Here is a 22,983-nt window from a genome sequence, read left to right as displayed (position 1 = left end):
GTCAACAGATAAATTGATAGCACAGAGATAGTGCCAAGTATGGTTTTGTTTATGACGGGTGTGTTTAATGATTATAAGGTTTCTTTAGTGCTGTTCTACTGTATATGGGACAGCTGTGTGGAGTGACACTGGTGCAGATATGTATGGAAGCAAGCCAAAAGACATTGTTTCGGTGTTAAATTGACACTTTTACTTGATTATTTTCAGATCTATAATACCTCTTTCTGTGACCACAAAAGGGCATCATTAGGAGCAGTGAATGCACCATTGATAGTTCAAATAAATGAATAACAAGTGTCTGTTGTGTGACCAGGGATCACTGTGGCAATTCAAGGGATCACCGACTTGACTGCCATGAAAAGAGTTTCTTGTATGTTCAGTCATTACATGATTGATACATGCTTATTCAATATCAACCTGCAGCTCTGTATAAGCCAAACCTACATGTCTATTGGCAAGCTCCCCCAGTTAAGTCATAGCCAAGAGAGGAACTGTCACGTTCTGACCATAGTTCTTGTGTGTTTTGCTTGTTTTAGTGTTGGTCAGCAGTGCGCTGGGTGGGCATTCTATGTTGTGTGTCTAGTTTGTCGGTTTCTATGTTTGGCCTAATATGGTTCTCAATCAGAGGCAGGTGTTTTGTGTTGTCTCTGATTGGGAATCATATATAGGTGGCTTGTTTTGTGTTGGGGGGTGTGTGGGTGGTTGTTTCCTGTCTCTGTGTTTTCTCTGCACCAGCTAGGACTGTATCGGTTTGCCACATTTTGTTATTTTTGTATTGTTGTAGTGTTCACAGTTCGTATTATTAAATATGTTGAGCACCAACTACGCTGCGTCTTGGTCCGATCCCTGTTACACCCTCTCTTCTCGTGAAGAGAGGGAAGGCTGCCGTTACAGGCACTGACATGACAAACTATCTGATGTGGCATCGTTGGGAGAATGTTTGGGGGGAGGGGGGTAGATATACAATATCAGGAGCCCTTTGGTTGGTGTTGCGACTTACGAGCAACGTTGTGTTTGCTGTGTGCCGGAGTGCAGAGTAACTGGGTCTATTCCTGTGTGTTTGTAAGGAACTTACATCCAGCATTCCACCACAAGGTCACAGAATAAACACACGACTGACCCTTTTTGCTGCAGATATCTGGAGTGTCTCAGTTATGTTAGAGAACACTCTGTTAGCACAGAAACCCTCTCCAACTGGGATAAACATGAGCCTTTTGGCCTTTATTTGGTCTCTTTTCCTTCAGCTTCTAAAGGACCAAGCCGCTAAGAAGACTCAATTTTCAAAGGCGTTTACTTTCAGCTCAAACTGTTAGAGCTCTCCCGGTGAGAAGTCATGGAGTGTTCTAACAGAGGACTCAATCTGCTCTCCAGATAGACGTACGTCATTTAAAGTGAACACAGTTTGGAAGGATTATCGGTCATTCACAGCAATCACTGGTGTTTGCTTGTCTTGTGCTCCACAGCTGGGCTGGTGTTTTGTCCTCTATGCAACCCTGAGGGATACAGGCAGATATCCCGCTCTCTCATTACAGTATGCAGCACAGCTTCAGGCTCAGTGGCTCTTCAACATCTGGCTGGGTTGGTTAAATCACCTTCCTTTCTCTATAGCTCAGATCTAGAACATTCTCCTGGCCCCCTTGAGACAACAACCCAGGCAGCATCTGGGTTAGCATAGTATTGTAGCTCATGTCTCAGCATAGCTCTCTCTGACGGGACTGACCCCATGCAAAGAAGACATTTCCTGAGACAATTCAGAGGGTCCTGCTGTGTAGTTGCAGCCATCCATTGTGTGTGTGTGTGGGGGGGGGGGGGGGGGGGGTACGCACGCGTGTGGGAGTGCTTGAGTGTGTATGGAGGAGGGATATCCGCCCCCCTCCACTCCCCTTGTGGGCCCTTTTCTTCTGAGAGAAGTTGTTTTCTCAAAGGAATTGATGCTGCATGCATTTCTCACGTAGAGGAAAATGGAGTGTACCTCTGGCCTCGCAGTAAAAAGAACAGGAGGTTAGGAGGAGGGTTTCTCCAGCTGTCTTTACTCATGCACAGTAGGCCTGCGTAGGCTACTTCTCAGAATTAAGGTTTTAAATGATGATCCCACAACTGCATTGGTAACTGGTAAACCAAAGTATTATCTTTTAGAATCATATCGCGAAAACGGGACTTATCTCTCACCCCCCTCATCAACATCAGCCAATCAGAAAGGAGGAGAGGAGGAAGTGTGTGCTCAATGCACAGGAAGTATGGAGGAAGTGCTTTATTTTTTTCCTCCCTCTCTGATAGGGGGCCTTTGAGATTATGCTTCCATTGAATCTGGGGATCTGGATGGAAACCTGAGGCAGTGCACTGCACCCGCAAGGAGCTGATACTGCATCCAAGGAGCTGATACTGCACCCGCAAGGAGCTGATACTGCACCCGCAAGGAGCTGATACTGCACCCGCAAGGAGCTGATACTGCACCCGCAAGGAGCTGATACTGCACCCGCAAGGAGCTGATACTGCACCCGCAAGGAGCTGATACTGCACCCGCAAGGAGCTGATACTGCATCCGCCAAGGAGCTGATACTGCACCCGCAAGGAGCTGATACTGCACCCGCAAGGAGCTGATACTGCATCCAAGGAGCTGATACTGCACCCGCAAGGAGCTGATACTGCACCCGCAAGGAGCTGATACTGCACCCGCAAGGAGCTGATACTGCACCCGCAAGGAGCTGATACTGCACCCGCAAGGAGCTGATACTGCACCCGCAAGGAGCTGATACTGCACCCGCCAAGGAGCTGATACTGCACCCGCAAGGAGCTGATACTGCACCCGCAAGGAGCTGATACTGCACCCGCAAGGAGCTGATACTGCATCCGCCAAGGAGCTGATACTGCATCCGCCAAGGAGCTGATACTGCACCCGCAAGGAGCTGATACTGCACCCGCAAGGAGCTGATACTGCACCCGCAAGGAGCTGATACTGCACCCGCAAGGAGCTGATACTGCACCCGCAAGGAGCTGATACTGCACCCGCAAGTAGCTGATACTGCACCCGCCAAGGAGCTGATACTGCACCCGCCAAGGAGCTGATACTGCACCCGCAAGGAGCTGATACTGCACCCAAGGAGCTGACACTGCACCCGCAAGGAGCTGATACTGCACCCAAGGAGCTGACACTGCACCCGCAAGGAGCTGATACTGCATCCAAGGAGCTGATACTAAGGACATTAGTTTGGCAGTGATTTGTAATGAAGAGAGGAAGACAATGGTGGTTGGGTTATACAAAATGCTTTGCTGGGATTCTTTCTTCATGGAAGAATATAAACAAGAGTATCAATTAACATTGCCACTTCCCTTTAATGATGAGTAAAACTGAACTAATATAATTACCAGACTCTGGCTGCAGTGTAATTGAATTGCAGGTAGTAAATGAGGAGAAGGGAACAAGGTTGTTGGTTCATTTCTATTGTCCCCAGTAGAATGGGCTTTCAATCATCATGACCTTTAATGAAGATAGGTTATAGATACATTAGTACAAACCAGTTGGCATAATATGAATATTGTTTACAGTTTGCTTTGGTAAAATGAGAGCAATTATTGATACAAAATTAAACGTGGACAAATCCCTCACCCTGACAGGCATACAGAGGTTCCCTGCAAACACACTAGTAACGGCTTTTAATGACAATGTAATATATATGCTAACTTTTGGAGATGAAGTAGGGACCTCATTCAATTTCCTGCAGCTTAAAGATCTGATGCCTCCAGGAACATCAACATGTTCTCACACCCTTGAGTTCTAACACTAGTCCAGTCAGCAAACATCAAAAGCCAGATTTCTGACTGCACATTGCAAGAAGTTCAGATGACTAATGATCAGGTTAGTGTGTGTGTGTGTGTGTGTGTGTGTGTGTGTGTGTGTGTGTGTGTGTGTGTGTGTGTGTGTGTGTGTGTGTGTGTGTGTGTGTACGTGTGTACGCAATACAGGGCGCTCCAGGGGAATGTTCTGTACACCTGGGTCTATGAAACAGGGTGTTACCTACCTCATTGCATCTCTCTCTCTCACACACACACACACACACACACACACACACACACACACACACACACACACACACACACACACACACACACACACAAACAAAGAGGTTGTGGAGACTTGCCAGAGCCGCCACACCCTGCATGCTTCTCCTTGGCTCCTGTATATACTTAGTGACACCACCACAGCTGGGAGAGAGGAAGTGAAGCGTTTTAACAATCTCACAAACTCTCCTCACTCGTCCCATTGACTTACTCATCAACCACTCCCTGTGTACCTTATGTAGAGTGACAGTACTGTCTTTCTTGATGAGTCAAAAGTGCATCAGGTGTGACTGAAGACATGGACTATCAGGTTTGAGTTGTAGTTTCTGTTGACATTTCCCTTCAGGTTTGTTTTTAAGGGGAACCTCATTGCTACTTGTAGATTCTTGATAAGCTATTTCGTCAATCAGTTCTCATGAAGGATTGTAATGGAATAATATCTAACTAGGGCTGTGTCCAAGGGATTCTAATGGTTCTCAGATGCGTGTACAAAAAGCACTTGCACAAAACCAATTTTTCAATGAAGGATCTGTTATTCATTATAAATGGTTGGATCGCTGTTAAATATGAGTTTGTGCGTGCCGGTTCTGTCTTGCTGTTATTCTAACCTCAGCAGCCAGGCCACTAAAAGGACTAAGGCTACGTCTGAAAGGGCATTATATTTCCGATAAAGTGCACTACTTTTGACCAGAACCCTGTAGACCCTGGTCAAAGGAAGCGCTCTATATAGTGGATAGGGTGCCATTTCAGACAAACCTTAGTTTTTGTTTCTCCTTGTCGTGGCACAGTGTAATATCAGGTCTTTTAAAGCACCGCTGAGCCCTGGGTCTGACTGCCATAAAACTGATGATTTAAATTAAATACAGTGCAATGTTTACAATGGCTTGTACACAAACACACACACACACACACACACACACACACACACACACACACACACACACACACACACACACACACACACACACACGCATACATATATAGATTACAGCCTTATTCTACAATTGTTTCAATTGCTTTTTTCCCTCAATCTAAACACAATACCCCATCATGACAAAGCAAAACATTTACATAAGTATTCAGACCCTTTACTCAGTACTTTGTTGAAGCACCTTTGACAGTGATTACAGCCTCGAGTCTTCTTGGGTATGACGCTACAAGCTTGGCACACCTGTATTTGGGGAGTTTCTCCCATTCTTCTCTGCAGATCCTCTCAAGCTCTGTCAGGTTGGATGGGGAGTGTCGCTGCACAGCTATTTTCAGGTCTATCCAGAGATGTTTGATCGGGTTCAAGTCCGGGCTCTGGCTGGGCCACTCAAGTACATTGAGACTAGTCCCGAAGCCACTCCTGCGTTGTCTTGGCTGTGTGCTTATTAGGGTTGTTGTCCTGTTGGAATGTGAGCATTCGCCCCAGTCTGAGGTCCTGAGCGCTCTGGAGCAGGTTTTCATCAAGGATCTCTCTGTACTTTGCTCCGCTAATCTTTTCCTCGATCCTGACAAGTCTCCCTGTCCTTGCCACTGAAAAACATCCCCACAGCATGATGCTGCCACCACCATGCTTCACCGTGGGGATGGTGCCAGGTTTCTTCCAGACGTGACGCTTGGCATTCAGGCCAAAGAGTTCTATCTTAGTTTCATCAGACCAGAGAATCTTGTTTCTTTGCCTTTTGGCAAACTCCAAGCTGGCTGTCATGTGCCTTTTAATGAGGAGTGGTTTCCGTCTGGACACTTCAGCATAAAGGCCTGATTGGTGGAGTACTACCGAGATGGTTGTCCTTCTGGAAGGTTCTCCCATCTCCACAGAGGAACTCTGTAGCTCTGTCAGAGTGACCATTGGGTTCATGGTCACCTCCCTGACCAAGGCCCTTCTCCCCCGATTGCTCAGTTTGGCTGAGCAGCCAGCTCTAGGAAGAGTCTTGGTAGTTCCAAAATTCTGCAATTTAAGAATGATTGAGGCCACTGTGTTCTTGGGGACCTTCAATGGTGCATAAATGTTGTGTTACCCTTCCCCATATCTGTGCCTTGACACCATCCTGTCTCTGAGCTCTACGGACAATTCCTTCAACCTCATGGCTTGGTTTTTGCTCTGACATGCACTGTCAACTGTGGGACCTTTTTATATATAGACATGTGTGTGCCTTTCCAAATCATGTCCAATCAATTGAATTTACCACAGGTGGACTCCAATCAAGTTGTAGAAACATCTCAAGGAGGATCAATGGAAACAGGATGCACCTGAGCTCAATTTCAAGTCTCATAGCAAAAGGGTCTGAATACTTATGTAAATAAGGTATCTGTTATTTATTTTTAATACGTTTGCTGAGGATTTTTATTTTTTAATCAATTTTAGAATAAGGCTGTAACGTAACAAAATGTGGAAAAAGTCAAGGGGTCTGAATACTTTTCCGAAGGCACTGTGTAATATTATACACACACACCACACACACACAACCAGATACAGTACAATGTTTAACATGGCTTATTGTGCAACTGCCTTGTGTAGTGTTTTCTTCAGACTGAATGTGCCACTTTACAGCCAACCAGGCCTCAGGTGTTTTATTGTCAACAATAACTTTTGACCTTTGCTCATATTTCATTTTAATTCTTCAATAGATAATCTCTAACTGAAAGAAAGGTTACATTGATAAGACACAGGGTCATGTTTTAGGCCTGATTGTAGCTGAATGCTTAGTTTGATATTGTAAATAATGCTTATGCCACGTGACTGGGATCAATATGTTATCTCTCCTTATGACGTTATATGATGTCAAGATAATATGTTTATACAATTTCCTCTTACTGTGTATAGACAGGTTGTGATGATATCTTTTGTTTATTCCTTTTCGGCCTTTACGTCAGTCTTAATTGAGTTAATTAAATTAATTAAATCTCACATCATGCCTCTCCTAATTATAAAAGAAGAGGCAGCTTGCTGCAGTAGCATTGTAAGTCTGCCTCTGTTGGTAGGCGTTAGGGTGTTTAGGTTCTGCCTCTGTTGCCACGGTGTCAGGGCGTTAATTAGTGTGCGTACCAAATTACAACCTATTACCTATATTTAGTGCACTACTTTTGACCAGATTAGTGCACTATAAAGGGAATAGGGTGCATTTTGGGTGGCATCCTTAACCAGGCCAGTGGCGTGGATGGTAAGGGTACATGTCAGGGTGTCCCTTCAGGGACATGTTAACGAGGACTAGAACTTAACGTCCTCACAGAAGAACACAGCTGTTCATGTCCTATACACGTTCTCTGATTGGGCCCATCTCTAGCCCAGATCTGTTTGTGCTGTCTTGCCAGCGCTTATGTTTTTGGTGAGACAATGACCAGATGAATTGGCAGGACAGCATAAACAGATCTGGGACCAGGCTAGCCCATCTCAACTGATCACGACAGGGAGCAATAACAAACAAGTGAGGTGTACCATAAATAAGCAGACTTCGATTGTACTTTGACATTTGTGTTGCCAGTTTCATTATCAAGTTCAATGGCATCATACCCAGAATATTGTCAGTCTTTACAGCTACAGTATAGAATCTACTTTCACTTATTTGTTTCATTTATTTAATCACTTATTTTGTTTTATTGTTCAATAAAAAAAACAAAGACCACCAAAAAAATGACATAAAAAAAATATATATTGGAAAGAGGACAGGCGTTGATAAGAAAAGAATCCTGATGATATGTTTATTTCCTCCATTCTTGGAGATGAAAAGGTCAGTGTACGACAGCAAAGTGTTGTGCTAGTAAGATGTGTTTTATGCTGAGGCTACTGCTTGAGTTGTGGAGCTGTTCTGGCTTTGCTGTCTAGACCAGGCATGTTTAGGAATGCACTGTATTCCTAGGAACATTACAACAACAAGACTGACTGAAATAGGAGGAAATAAATCCCCTCTTTGTCCCAAAGCTCATATTCTGACACCAGGGACAAAATCCCCAGAATTTAAAGTGAGTCAGTGTCACTGTTGCTCAATCAAGACTATATGTTTTGGCAGAGCGATTTGTTAGGTGTTTTATTAGGATCCCCATTAGCTGTTGCAAAAGCAGCAGCCACTCTTCCTGGGGTCCACACAAAACATGAAACATAATACAGAATGACATAATACAGAACATCATTAGACAAGAACAGCTCAAGGACAGAACTACATACATTTTTAAAAAGGAACACGTAGCCTACATATCAATGAATACACACAAACTATCTAGGTCAAATAGGGGAGAGGCGTTGTGCCGCGAGGTGTTGCTTTATCTGTTTTTTGAAACCAGGTTTGCTGTTTATTTGAGCAATATGAGATGGAAGGAAGTTCCATGCAATAAGGGCTCTATATAATATTGTACGATTTCTTGAATTTGTTCTGGATTTGGGGACTATGAAAAGACCCCTGGTGGCATGTCTGGTGGGAAAGGGGGTGTGTCAGAGCTGTGTGTTGACTATGCAAACAATTTGGGATTTTCAACACATTAATCTTTCTTATAAAATGAAGAAGTGATGTGGTCAGTTTCTCCTCAACTCTTAGCCAAGAGAGACTGGCATGCATAGTATTTATATCAGCCCTCTGATTACAATTAAGAGCAAAATGTGCCGCTCTGTTCTGGGCCAGCTGCAGCTTAACTAGGTCTTTCCCTGCAGCACTGGACCACACAACTGGACAATAATCAAGATTAGACAAAACTAGAGCCTGCAGAACTTGCTTTTTGGAGTGTGGTGTCAAAAAAGCAGAGCATCTCTTTATTACGGCTAGACCTCTCCCCATCTTTGCAACCATTAAATCTACAGTTCAAGTCAGATGTTTACATACACTTAGCTGGAGTCATTAAAACTCGTTTTTCAACCACTCCACACATTTCTTGTTAACAAACTATAGTTTTGGCAAGTCGGTTAGGGAAAGTTGGTTAGGACAAGTCGACTACTTTGTGCATGTCCAACAATTGTTTACAAACAGATTATTTCACTTATAATTCACTGTATCACAATTCCAGTGGGTCAGAAGTTTACATACACTAAGTTGACTGTGCCTTTAAACAGCTTGGAAAATTCCAGAAAATGATGTCATGGCTTTAGAAGCTTCTGATAAGCTAATTTACATTATTTGAGTCAATTGGAGGTGTACCTGTGGATGTATTTCAAGGCCTACCTTCAAACTCAGTGCCTCTTTGCTTGACATAATGGGAAAATCAACAAAAATCAGCCAAGACCTCAGAAAATTACCTGTAGACCTCCACAAGTCTGGTTCATCCTTGGGAGCAATTTCCAAATGCCTGAAGGTACCACATTCATCTGTACAAACAATAGTACACAAGTATAAACACCATGGGACCATGCAGCCATCATACCGCTCAGGAAGGAGCCGCGTTCTGTCTCCTAGAGATGAACGTACTTTGGTGCGAAAAGTGCATATCAATCCCAGAACAACAGCAAAGGACCTTGTGAAGATGCTGGAGGAAACCGGTACAAAAGTATCTATATCCACAGTAAAACAAGTCCTATATCGACATAACCTGAAAGGCCACTCAGCAAAGAAGAAGCCACTGCTGCAAAACCGCCATAAAATACGGTTTGCAACTGCACATGGGGACAAATATCGTACTTTTTTGAGAAATGTCCTCTGGTCTGATGAAACAAAAATAGAACTGTTTGGCCATAATGACCATTGTTATGTTTGGAGGAAAAAGAGGGAGGCTTGCAAGCCAAAGAACACCATCCCAACCGTGAAGCACGGGGGTGGCAGCATCATGCTGTCGGGGTGCCTTGCTGCAGGAGGGACTGGTGCACTTCACAAAATAGATGGCTTCATGAGGCAGGAAAATTATGTGGATATATTGAAGCAACGTCTCAAGACATCAGTTAGGAAGTTAAAGCTTGGTCGCAAATGGGTGTTCCAAATGGACAATGACCCCAAGCATACTTCCAAAGTTGTGGCAAAATGGCTTAAGAACAACAAAGTCAAGGTAATGGAGTGGCCATCACAAAGCCCTGACCTCAATCCTATAGAAAATATGTGGGCAGAACTGAAAAACTGTGTGTGAGCAAGGAGGCCTACAAATCTGACTCAGTTACACCAGCTCTGTCAGGAGGAATGGGCCAAAATTCACCCAACATTGTGGGAAGCTTGTGGAAGGCTACCTGAAATGTTTGACCCAAGTTAAACAATTTAAAGGCAATGCTACCAAACACTAATTGAGTGTATGTAAACTTCTGACCCACTGGGAATGTGATGAAAGAAATAAAAGCTGAAATAAATAATTCTCTCTACTATTATTCTGACATTTCACATTCTTCAAAAAAAGTGGTGATCCTAACTGACCTAAGACAGGACATTTTTACTAGGATTAAATGTCAGGAATTGTGAAGAGTTTAAATGTATTTGGCTAAGGTGTTTGTAAACTTCCGACTTCAACTGTATATGTTTTGACCATAACAGTTTACTATCTAAGGTAACGCCAAGTAATTTAGTCTTGAGGTCGACCGATTATGATTTTTCAACGGCGATACCGATTATTGGAGGACCAAAAAAGCCGATGCCGATTAATTGGCCGATTAAAAAAAAATATATATATATATATATATATATATATATATATATATATATATTTATTTGTAATAATGACAATTACAACAATACTGAATGAACACTTATTTTAACTTAATATAATACATCAATAAAATCAATTTAGCCTCAAATAAATAATGAAACATGTTCAATTTGGTTTAAATAATGCAAAAACAAAGTGTTGGAGAAGAAAGTAAAAGTGCAATATTTACCATATAAGAAAGCTAACGTTTAAGTTCCTTGCTCAGAACATGAGAACATATTAAAGCTGGTGGTTCCTTTTAACATGAGTCTTCAATATTCCCAGGTAAGAAGTTTTAGGTTGTAGTTATTATAGGAATTATAGGATTATTTCTCTCTATACGATTTGTATTTCATATACCTTTGACTATTGAATGTTCTTATAGGCACTTTAGTATTGCCAGTGTAACAGTATAGCTTCCGTCCCTCTCCTCGCTCCTACCTGGGCTCGAACCAGGAATAAACCAGGAAAACATCGACAACAGCCACCCTCGAAGCAGCGTTACCCATGCAGAGCAAGGGGAACAACTACTCCAAGTCTCAGAGCGAGTGACATTTGAAACGCTATTAGCGCGCACCTCGCTAACTAGCTAGCCATTTCACATCGGTTACACCAGCCTAATCTTGGGAGTTGATAGGCTTGAAGTCATAAACAGCGCAATGCTTGAAGCACAGCGACGGGCTGCTGGCAAAACGCACTAAAGTGCTGTTTGAATGAATGCTTACGAGCCTGCTGGTGCCTACCATCGCTCAGTCAGACTGCTCTATCAAATCATAGACTTAATTATAACATAATAACATACAGAAATACGAGCCTTAGGTCATTAATATGGTCGAATCCGGAAACTATCATCTCGAAAACAAAACGTTTATTCTTTCAGTGAAATACGGAACCGTGCAATGAACGCAAGAGGAGTGACACAATTTCACCTGGTTAATATTGCCTGCTAACCTGGATTTCTTTTAGCTAAAAATGCAGGTTTAAAAATATATACTTCTGTGTATTGATTTTAAGAAAGGCATTGATGTTTATGGTTAGGTACAGTCGTGCAACGATTGTGCTTTTTTCGCAAATGCGCTTTTGTTAAATCATCCCCCATTTGGTGAAGTTGGCTGTCTTTGTTAGGAAGAAATAGTCTTCACACAGTTTGCAATGAGCTAGGCGGCCCAAACTGCTGCATATACCCTGACTCTGTTGCAAGAGAAGTGACACCATTTTTCCTAGTTAAAAGAAATTCATGTTAGCAGGCAATATTAACTAAATATGCAGGTTTAAAAATATATACTTGTGTATTGATTTTAAGAAAGGCATTGATGTTTATGGTTAGGTACACATTGGAGCAACGACAGTCCTTTTTCACGATTGCCACCGCATCGATTATATGCAACGCAGAACACGCTAGATAAACTAGTAATATCATCAACCATGTGTAGTTAACTAGTGATTATGATTGATTGATTGTTTTTTATAAGATAAGTTTAATGCTAGCTAGCAACTTACCTTGGCTTCTTACTGCATTCGCGTAACAGGCAGGCTCCTCGTGGAGTGCAATGTAATCAGGTGGTTAGAGCGTTGGACTAGTTAACCGTAAGGTTGCAAGATTGAATCCCCGAGCTGACAAGGTCAAAATCTGTCGTTCTGCCCCTGAACAAGGCAGTTAACCCACCGTTCCTAGGCCGTCATTGAAAATAAGAATGTGTTCTTAACTGACTTGCCTAGTTAAATAAAGGTGTAAAAAAATATATATAAAAAAAAAAATGTCCAAATCGGTGTCCAAAAATATCGATTTCCGATTTGTTATGAAAACTTGAAATCGGCCCTAATTAATCGGCCATTCCGATTAATTGGTCGACCTCTAATTTAGTCTCATCAACTTGTTCAACAGCCACACCATTCATTACCATATTCAGCTGAGGTATAGCAATTAAGGAATGATTTGTACCAAATACAATGCTCTTAGTTTTAGAGATGTTCAGGACCAGTTTATTACTGGCCACCCATTCCAAAACAGACTGCAACTCTTTGTTAAGGGTTTTAGTGACTTCATTAGCGGTGGTTGCTGTTGCGTATATCGTTGAATCATCAGCATACATGGACACACATGCTTTGTTTAATGCCAGTGGCAGGTCATTGGTAAAAATAGAAAAGAGGAGAGGGCCTAGAGAGCTGCCCTGCGGTACACCACACTCTACATGTTTGACATTAGAGACGCTTCCATTAAAGAAAACCCTTTGAGTTCTATTAGACAGATTGCCATATTGTGGATTCAGAGCTGAGGTTGAAAACCCATAGCACTTAAGTTTTTTCAACAACAGGTTATGGTCAATAATATCAAAGGCTGCACTGAAATCTAACAGTACAGCTCCCACAATCTTATTATCAGTTTCTTTCAACCAATCATCAGTCATCTGTGTCAGTGCAGTACATGTTGAGTGCCCTTCTCTATAAGCATGCTGAAAGTATGTTGTTAATTTGTTTACAGAGAAATAGCAGTGTATTTGGTCAAACACAATTTTTTCCAACAGTTTGCTAAGAGCTGGCAGCAAGCTTATAGGTCTGCTGTTAGAAAGAGTGAAGGCCACTTTACAACTCTTGGGTAGTGGAATTACTTTGGCTTCCCTCCAGGCCTGAGGACAAATACTTTCCTCTAGGCTCAGACTAAAAATATGACAGATAGGAGTGGCTATAGAGTCAGCTATCATCCTCAGTAGCTTTCCATCTAAGTTTCAATGCCAGGAGGTTTGTCATTATTGATCGTTAACAATAATTTTCCAACTCTCCCACACTAACTTAACAAAATTCAAACTTGCATTGCTTTTCTTTCATTTTTTATGCATGAATATAATTGCTCACTGTTTGTCGTGGGCATTTCCTGCCTAAGTTTGCCCACTTTGCCAATGAAATAATAATTAAAATAATTGGCAACATCAAATGGTTCATCTGTGTCACGTTCCTGACCTTATTTCCTTTATTTTGTCTTTGTTTAGTATGGTCAGGGCGTGAGTTGGGGTGGGCATTCTATGTTATGTGTTTCTATGTTGGGTTCAATGTATTAGCCTGATATGGTTCTCAATTAGGGGCAGGTGTTTTACGTTTCCTCTGATTGAGAACCATATTAAGGTAGGCTGTTCTCACTGTTTGTTTGTGGGTGATTGTTCCTGTGTCAGTGTTTGTACCACACGGGACTGTTTCATTTCGTTCGTTCGTGTGTTCCGTCCTGTTCGTGCGTTCATGTGTTTTGTTCTCAAGTTCAGGTCTGTTCATGTCATTTGTTATTTTGTAGTTTGTTCAAGTGTTTTTCGTCTTCGTTTAAATAAACGTGATTATGTCTTTAAACTACGCTGCATATTGGTCCGATCCTTGCTCCTCTTTAGATGAGGAGAAAGACGAGCGCTACAATCTGATTCGATGAAAGATGGAGATGAATATCTTTCTACCCACAATTTCATTTAAATTACTAAAGTTTTTTTCCCATCATTCTTTATATCATTGATCTTGGCTTCATAATAAAGTTTCTTCTTCTTTTGGTTGAGGTTAGTCACATAATTTCTCAATTTGCAGTAAGTAAGCCAGTCAGATGTACAGCCAGACTTATTAGCCACTCTTTTTGCCCCATCTCTTTCAACCATAGTTTTTCAATTCCTCATCAATCCATGTAGCCTTAACAGTTCTAACAGTCAGTTTCTTAACAGGTGCATGTTTATCAATAATTGGAAGAAGCAATTTCATAAATTCATCAAGTGCAGCGTCTGGATGCTCCTCATTAATCACATCAGACCAACAAATATTTTTAACATCATCCACATAAGAGTCACAGCAAAATCTTTTGTATGATCTCTTATATACTATTTTAGGAACAGATGTTGGAACTTTGACTTTCCTGGATATAGCCACTATATTGTGATCACTGCATCCAATGGGTATGGATACAGCTTTAGAACAAAGTTCTACAGTATTAGTAAAAATGTGATCGATACATGTGCATGATCTTGTTCCTGTAGTGTTTGTAAACACCCTGGTAGGTTGATTAATAACCTGAACCAGATTACAGGCACTGGTTACAGTAAGAAGCGGACAGCTTGATGAAAACCAGTCAATATTCAGGTCCCCAAGAAAGTAGACCACTTTACATGTTTGTTTACATCACATACACTATCAATCATTTCACACATATTATTTAGATACTGACTGGTGGCCTAACACCCCAAAAGAAAAGGCTTTAGATGTGCCAAGTGAACCTGCAACCACAACACTTCAATAACACTTGACATACGATCTTCTCTAAACATTACAGGGACATGGCTCTGAATATATACATTCTCTTCTATAAATGTGATATCCTTGTATTGCTAATGATGTATCATCAAATGAGTTATCTAAGTGAGTCTCAGACATGGCTAATGTATCTTCAATAGTGTCTCACTGCATTGGCTTATTCAAACACGTTTTTGTAATCGTAGATTAGAGCAGGGGTTTTCAAATTTTTCTTGCCCAGGGACCCCTGCTCAGGAAAACCAGGGACTCCCATCATATGTTATCAAAAAATAATATTTATCACATCTCGTCTTATGAATGATAATGTGAATGATAATGGCAAGTAGAAGTAGTCAACATTTTAAAATTAATAGATTTTGTAGATATTTTGAACTGCCACCAGTTCATTGGAAGAGGAAGTGTAAACTCTAACATACCTTTTAGCTTATAGGCTATCTTGGCAGTGTAGAGAAAATGTTGCTGTTGTAAAGCTTATTAAAAAATATATATTGTTCAATATCCTTTCTGCATGCTCTCTATTTGGTTTTGGTCGTTTAAGTTGACACTGAAACTGTTTTTCCATCCCGCCTATACAGAAAAAAAACCTGTAATTAGCTTCAATGACTGTAATTTCTTCCATATTAAAGGGATAGTTCGAGATTTTGGCCATGAAGCCATTTATCTACTTCCCCGGAGTCGGATGAACCGGAACAGCTAGCATGCTAACTGTTCCTGTAAACTTCCAGTCATTGCACTGACGCTAGTTAGTATTGGCTTTTGAAACTACCTCTAACTTCCTTCATACTGGATGCAGAGACATAAAAATGGTATCCACGATGCTATTCTGTTGCAGCTAGTGATATTCCAAAAATAATTATTGTTCACATAAAAAGTTTAAAAAAAATATTAAAATAAATAATAATAATTTGCGGACCAACTGCAGTACCCCAGTTTGAAAACCCCTGGATTAGAGCATTATAATCCTTTTATCGTAGGCTTTTGTTGTAGTAGCTCGCTCAAAGGCTTTATAGTTGTTGCATACACACATGCATCAACAACACTTGGAAGATCCTGAGAAGTTTGTTGATTCGTGCCAAGAATGGGAGTTATCAAGCAAAATGCCTCCGGCTTTGATTTCCAGGAATTCCTTAAATAATCCTTGTTGTCTAACTGGAAAACCTGTCTAAACATCAGAAGATGCAGTATTCATGGACCGATTAACGTTAATGCTGCCACTATTCTTCCTAGTGACAGGGAGATGAGTGGAATAGATAATAGACCCCATGAATAACGTGTGTGTGTGTGTGTGTGTGTGTGTGTGTGTGTGTGTGTGTGTGTGTGTGTGTGTGTGTGTGTGTGTGTGTGTGTGTGTGTGTGTGTGTGTGTGTGTGTGTGTGTGTGTGTGTGTGTGTGTGTGTGTGTGTGAATATTAGCTCCAACATTTCTGCAGAGATGACATGGCGCAGAGTTGTTAGGCGTTTGTTTTAACTAGCCTGAATAGCAGTGGAAAGAGTCTGAGCCAAGATAAATACAGCCAGCCAGCTCAGAGCTCACTGCTACTCATGAGTAAGCACTAGCATTGTAGGGATCGAGTTCCCATTGTAGATTGAATCCAGATCAGCTATTTAATGCATCTGAATGAGCCAAATAATGACTGTGCACACTTACAAACAAATATACTAAACATCTGTGATACCTAAGAGAAGCCAAAGAGAAACAGAGTGGGTGTCCTTTGTTGTGTTGGGTATGCCAATATGAATTTGAGCAGAGACTGCATGATGATTAGCACTATCCATGTATGTGGGCTTGGTAGCTTAGATATTTACTGTCTACACTGAGTGTACAAAACATTAGGAACACCTTCCTAATATTGGGTTGCACCCCTTTTGCCCTCAGAACAGACTCAAATCGTCTGGGCATGGACACTACAAGGTGTCAAACGTTCCACAGGGATGCTGGCCCATGTTGACTCTAATGCTTCCCACAGTTGTCAAGTTGGCTAGATGTCCTTTGGGTGATGTCCTTTGGGGACCATTCTTGAAACACACGGAAAACTGTTGAGCGTGAAAAACCCAGCAGCTTTTCAGTTCTTGACACACTCAAACCGGTACACCTGGCACCTACTACCATACCCCGTTCAAAGGCACTTCAATATTTTGTCTTTCCCATTTAGCCTCTGAATGGCACACATACACAATCCATGTCTCAATTGTCTCAAGGCTCAAAAATCCTTCTTTAACCTGTCTTCTTCCCTTCACTGATTTGAAGTGGATTTAACAAGTGACATCAATAAGGGATCATAGCTTTCACCTGGATTCACCTGGTCAGTCTGTCATGGAATGAGCAGGTGTTACTAATGTTTTGTACACTCAGTGTAGATCAAGGCAGCAATATTTTGACAACGGGCATATTTGTTCTGGCCACCTCACCAACTTCTTTTTTATATCAGTGGGCCTACTAACTCTAAATGTTCCTTGTGAAATTCAAGTTTACGCTCTGATGTTCTCATCTACTTTCCTGGATCATCATCTCCTCACTCTTCATCCACAGTGTGCCAGGGCGTCACTAACCGGTTCAGCCTGCTTGGGTCAAAAGAGGACCACTACCTGAACATGGTCAAGACCTACAGCAACTGCACTGTGGTCCTGGAGAACCTGGAGGTCACATACATGGAGGACTACCATGATCTGTCTTTCCTCAGGGTAAGATAAAGTAATGCTAGCCTGGTACCAGATCTGTTTGTGCTGTCTTGCCAAGTCCTATGGACAATGACCATAAGAGATACCAGGCTACAGGTCAGGAACACATTTGTCTGGAGAAAGCAATACTGGATAAAAACATGTACATAACAGCTGCTTAAAACACCTTACAAGCTTGCTTTAACCTACAGACATTAGTGATGCATCGATATTTCATTTTTGGCTGATACCGATATCCGATATTTTCCTTGCCAAAAAATAAATAAAGCGAAACCGATAACCGATATTACATTTTTTTGTGGTCTTTTAAGCATTCTAGTACAGTTAAATAATTAACACACACATGGACACAGCGGTCGAAGGCACTGCATCTCAGTGCAAGAGGCGTCACTACAGTCCCTGGTTCGAATCCAGGCTGTATCACATTGGCTGTGATTGGGAGTCCCATAGGGCGGTGCACAATTTGCCCAGCGTTGTCCGGGTTTGGCCGGGGTAGGCCGTCATTATAAATAAGAATTTATTCTTAACTGACTTGCCTAGTTAAAGGTTACACACACACACACACACACACACACACACACTGACCAAAAAGTTATTTTGTTGGCATTTACGTATGTCCCCATTACCAGTAAAACATAATCAAAACCTATTTCTTTCACTTACTTGCTGTGCTGTTTCGTTGTTCATTTGTTCATTCTCAACCAGGATTTCATCATGCATGTGAAGTTTCAGCTCTGTCTGTCCGTGTGTAACGGTTTTCCTCCTCTTCGTCCGAAGAGGAGGAGTAGGGATTTGACCAAAACGCAGCGTTGTGATACGACATGAATATTTATTTAAACAAGACGAAAACTAAACAAACTTGAGAATTTACAAAATAACAAAACCGATGTAGACAGACCTGAACATGGAACTTACATAACACGAAGAACGCATGAACTGGTACAGACGACACAAACGAACGAACAAACGAAACAGTCCCGTGTGGTGCACAGACACAGACACGGAAGACAATCACCCACAAACAAACAGTGTGAACAGCCAACCTATATATGGTTCTCAATCAGAGGAAACGTCAAACACCTGTCCCTGATTGAGAACCATATAAGGCTAATTACAAGTGACCTAAACATAGAAACACAAAACATAGAATGCCCACCCCAACTCACGCCCTGACCAACTAAACACATACAAAAATAACATAAAACAGGTCAGGAACGTGACAGAACCCCCCCCTCAAGGTGCGAACTCCGGACGCACCACCAAAAGTCTAGGGGAGGGTCTGAGTGGGCATCTGTCCACGGTGGCGGCTCAGGCTCTGGGCGTGGTTCCCATCCCACCATAATAAATCCCCGCTTCTTTATCCCCCTCACAATGACCACCCTCCAAATAACCCCACCTAAATTAAGGGGCATCACCAGGATAAGGAGCAGCACCGGAATGAGGGGCAACACCGGAATGAGGGGCAACACCAGAATGAGGGGCAACACCAGAATGAGGGGCAACACCAGAATGAGGGGCAACACCAGAATGAGGGGCAACACCAGAATGACTGGCGGATCCTGGCTGGCTGGCTCTGGCGGATCCTGGCTGGCTGGCTCTGGCGGATCCTGGCTGGCTGGCTCTGGCGGATCCTGGCTGGCTGGCTCTGGCGGATCCTGGCTGGATGATGGCTTAATGCTGGATGACGGCTCTGGCTGGTCATGGCTGGATGACGGCTCTGGCTGGTCATGGCTGGATGACGGCTCTGGCTGGTCATGGCTGGATGACGGCTCTGGCTGGTCATGGCTGGATGACGGCTCATGGCTGGATGACGGCTCATGGCTGGATGACGGCTCTGGCTGGTCATGGCTGGATGACGGCTCTGGCTGGTCATGGCTGGATGACGGCTCTGGCTGGTCATGGCTCGCTGACGGCTCTGGCTGGTCATGGCTCGCTGACGGCTCTGGCTGGTCATGGCTCGCTGACGGCTCTGGCTGGTCATGGCTCGCTGACGGCTCTGGCTGGTCATGGCTCGCTGACGGCTCTGGCTGGTCATGGCTCGCTGACGGCTCTGGCTGGTCATGGCTCGCTGACGGCTCTGGCTGGTCATGGCTCGCTGACGGCTCTGGCTGGTCATGGCTCGCTGACGACTCTGGCTGGTCATGGCTCGCTGACGGCTCTGGCTGGTCATGGCTCGCTGACGGCTCTGGCTGGTCATGGCTCGCTGACGGCTCTGGCTGGTCATGGCTGGATGACGGCTCTGGCTGGTCATGGCTGGATGACGGCTCTGGCTGGTCATGGCTCGCTGACGGCTCTGGCTGGTCATGGCTCGCTGAAGGCTCTGGCTGATCCTGTCTGGCGGAAGGCTCTGGCTGATCCTGTCTGGCGGAAGGCTCTGGCTGATCCTGTCTGGCGGAAGGCTCTGGCTGATCCTGTCTGACGGAAGGCTCTGGCTGATCCTGTCTGACGGAAGGCTCTGGCTGATCCTGTCTGGCGGAAGGCTCTGGCTGATCCTGTCTGGCGGAAGGCTTGGGCTGCTCCTGTCTGGCGGAAGGCTCTGGCGGCTCCTGTCTGGCGGAAGGCTCTGGCGGCTCCTGTCTGGCGGAAGGCTCTGGCGGCTCCTGTCTGGCGGAAGGCTCTGGCGGCTCCTGTCTGGCGGACGGCTCTGAAGGCTCATGGCAGACGGGCGGCTTTGCAGGCTCATGGCAGACGGGCGGCTTTGAAGGCTCAGTACAGACGGGCAGTTCATGCGGCGCTTGGCAGACGGACAGTTCAGACGGCGTTGGGCAGACGGGCAGTTCAGGCGCCGTTGGGCAGACGGGCAGTTCAGGCGCCGTTGGGCAGACGGGCAGTTCAGGCGCCGTTGGGCAGACGGGCAGTTCAGGCGCCGCTGGGCAGACGGCAGACTCTGGCCGGCTGAGACGCACTGTAGGCCTGGTGCGTGGTACCGGAACTGGAGGTACCGGGCTAAAGACACGCACCTTCAGGCTAGTGCGGGGAACAACAACAGGGCACACTGGACTCTCAAGGCGTACTATAGGCCTGGTGCGTGGTACCGGCACTGGTGGTACCGGGCTGAGGGCACGCACATCAGGGCGAGTACGGGGAGAAGGAACAGTGCGTACAGGGCTCTGGAGACGCACAGGAGGCTTGGTGCGTGGTGCCGGGACTGGTGGTACTGGGCTGGAGACACGCACCTCAAGGCTAGTGCGGAGAGCAGGAACAGGGCACACTGAGTTCTCGAGGCGCACTATAGGACTGGTGCGTGGTACCGGGACTTGTGGTACCGGGCTGAGGGCACGCACCTCAGGACGAGTGCGGGGAGAAAGATCAGTGCGTACAGGGCTCTGGAGACGCACAGGAGGCTTGATGCGTGGTGCCGGAACTGGAGGCACTGGGCTGGATACACGCACCACAGGGAGAGTGCGTGGAGGAGGAACAGGGCTCTGGAGACGCACAGGAGGCTTGGTGCGTGGTGTCAGCACTGGTGGTACTGGGCTGGGGACACGCACCACAGGGCTAGTGCGAGGAGCAGTAACAGGACGCACAGGACTCTGGAGACGCACAGGAGGCTTTGTGCGTGCTGTAGGCACTGTCTTAACCAGACGGCTAGCACGCACCTCAGGACGAGTATGGAGAGCTGTTCCCGGTGACATTAACTCACCAACACGTTCATTCGGACGGATGCCGTGCCTCATGCACCAAACCAATACATCCCTCATAACTCTCTCCTCCAATTTCTCCATTAACTCCTTTACTGTCTCTGCGTCACTCACCTCCAAATCCGCCCTCACCGGCTCCTTACGGTAAACAGGAGGAGTTGGCTCACGTCTCCCGACTGACCCAACTAAACTACCCGAGAGCCCCCCCCCCCAAGAAATTTTTGGGTTTGACTTACGGGCTTCCAGCCTTGTTTCCGTGCTGCCTCCTCATATCGCCGCCTCTCTGCTTTCGCTGCCTCCAGCTCAGCTTTGGGGCGGCGATATTCTCCTGTCTGAGCCCAGGGTCCTTTTCCGTCTAATATTTCCTCCCATGTCCACGAGTCCTGGTTTCTTTGTTGCGCTCTCCCACGCCGCTTGGTCTTTGGTTGATGGGTGATTCTGTAACGGTTTTCCTCCTCCTCTTCGTCCGAAGAGGAGGAGTAGGGATTTGACCAAAACGCAGCGTTGTGATACGACATGAATATTTATTTAAACAAGACGAAAACTAAACAAACTTGAGAATTTACAAAATAACAAAACCGATGTAGACAGACCTGAACATGGAACTTACATAACACAAAGAACGCATGAACTGGTACAGACGACACAAACGAACGAACAAACGAAACAGTCCCGTGTGGTGCACAGACACAGACACGGAAGACAATCACCCACAAACAAACAGTGTGAACAGCCAACCTATATATGGTTCTCAATCAGAGGAAACGTCAAACACCTGTCCCTGATTGAGAACCATATAAGGCTAATTACAAGTGACCTAAACATAGAAACACAAAACATAGAATGCCCACCCCAACTCACGCCCTGACCAACTAAACACATACAAAAATAACATAAAACAGGTCAGGAACGTGACACCGTGGCCTCTCTTCCTCGGTGCGCACTGTCACTGTGTCTGTTTCCATCTTGTCCAGCTGTGTATGTAACATTTCACATAAACCCTGTTTCTTGTCTGCATCGAAGTAGCGGTCCTTGTACATAGCATCGAGCATGGTGGCGACACAGTAGAGAGAATGCCACCGAGTCGCTTGTTCACAGCCTGTGTCTGCAGTTTTGTTGAGCAGGCGTTTCAATGCCATGACAGAGGGTATCACGTCTGCTGCAGGTGCAGTTGATGAGTTTATTTCTCGAGTCAGTTGATTGAATGGAGCTAGCTAGTGTGTTCAAGTTTCAAACATGTTGTCAAATGCCATTGAAATGGCAGCAGCGGTATGAGAACCAGCACATTCTTGAGCATGCAATACGGCTTTCCTCAGTAGGAGATCCTCGTCAACCCACTGTGCTGTCAGACTCGGCATGCTCATGGGGCTGACATTGCTGGTCCAAATGTTAGTCATGAAGCTAATAGCAGTGGCACTATTACTGTGTAACTCCGGTATGGCAACATCTGAAAAATAGCGCACTTGGTAGTGTGTACCGGTGCTTGACCAGTCGGTGAAAGCCAACATCACCGATGACAGAGAACGGTTGATTGTCAATGGTAATGAATTCCATTATCTTGGCATTAATGGACTTCGCCTTTAAGTTGTCTTGCTGAAATGTTGTTACTCTTTCAAATGACTGCTCGATCCACACAGCAGACATTGTGGGCTAGTTTAGGAATGCTGTGTTGCACGTGTAGCGCAAAATTTTACGTGGCGTCTTACGTCAGGTACCTACGTTATATAGGTATGCACGTCAGCATTGACATCGGTTTTGCA

The 22,983-nt window shown here is 44.4% G+C and overlaps 1 protein-coding gene across 1 annotated transcript in view; it reads left to right on the top strand.

Annotated features, from left to right (window-relative positions):
• Window positions 1-22,983, top strand: part of LOC120055996 (epidermal growth factor receptor-like) — a 99,449-nt gene that overhangs the window by 41,826 nt on the left and 34,640 nt on the right. Inside the window, exon 2 of the mRNA XM_039004109.1 lies at window positions 17,434-17,585. Coding sequence (XP_038860037.1) covers window positions 17,434-17,585 — 152 coding nt within the window. The remainder of the gene's footprint in view (window positions 1-17,433; window positions 17,586-22,983) is intronic.

Source organism: Salvelinus namaycush, chromosome 11 (assembly GCF_016432855.1).
Source record: "Salvelinus namaycush isolate Seneca chromosome 11, SaNama_1.0, whole genome shotgun sequence".
In the NCBI taxonomy this organism is placed as follows: Eukaryota; Metazoa; Chordata; class Actinopteri; order Salmoniformes; family Salmonidae; genus Salvelinus; species Salvelinus namaycush.
This window is presented reverse-complemented; position numbering and strand designations above follow the sequence as displayed.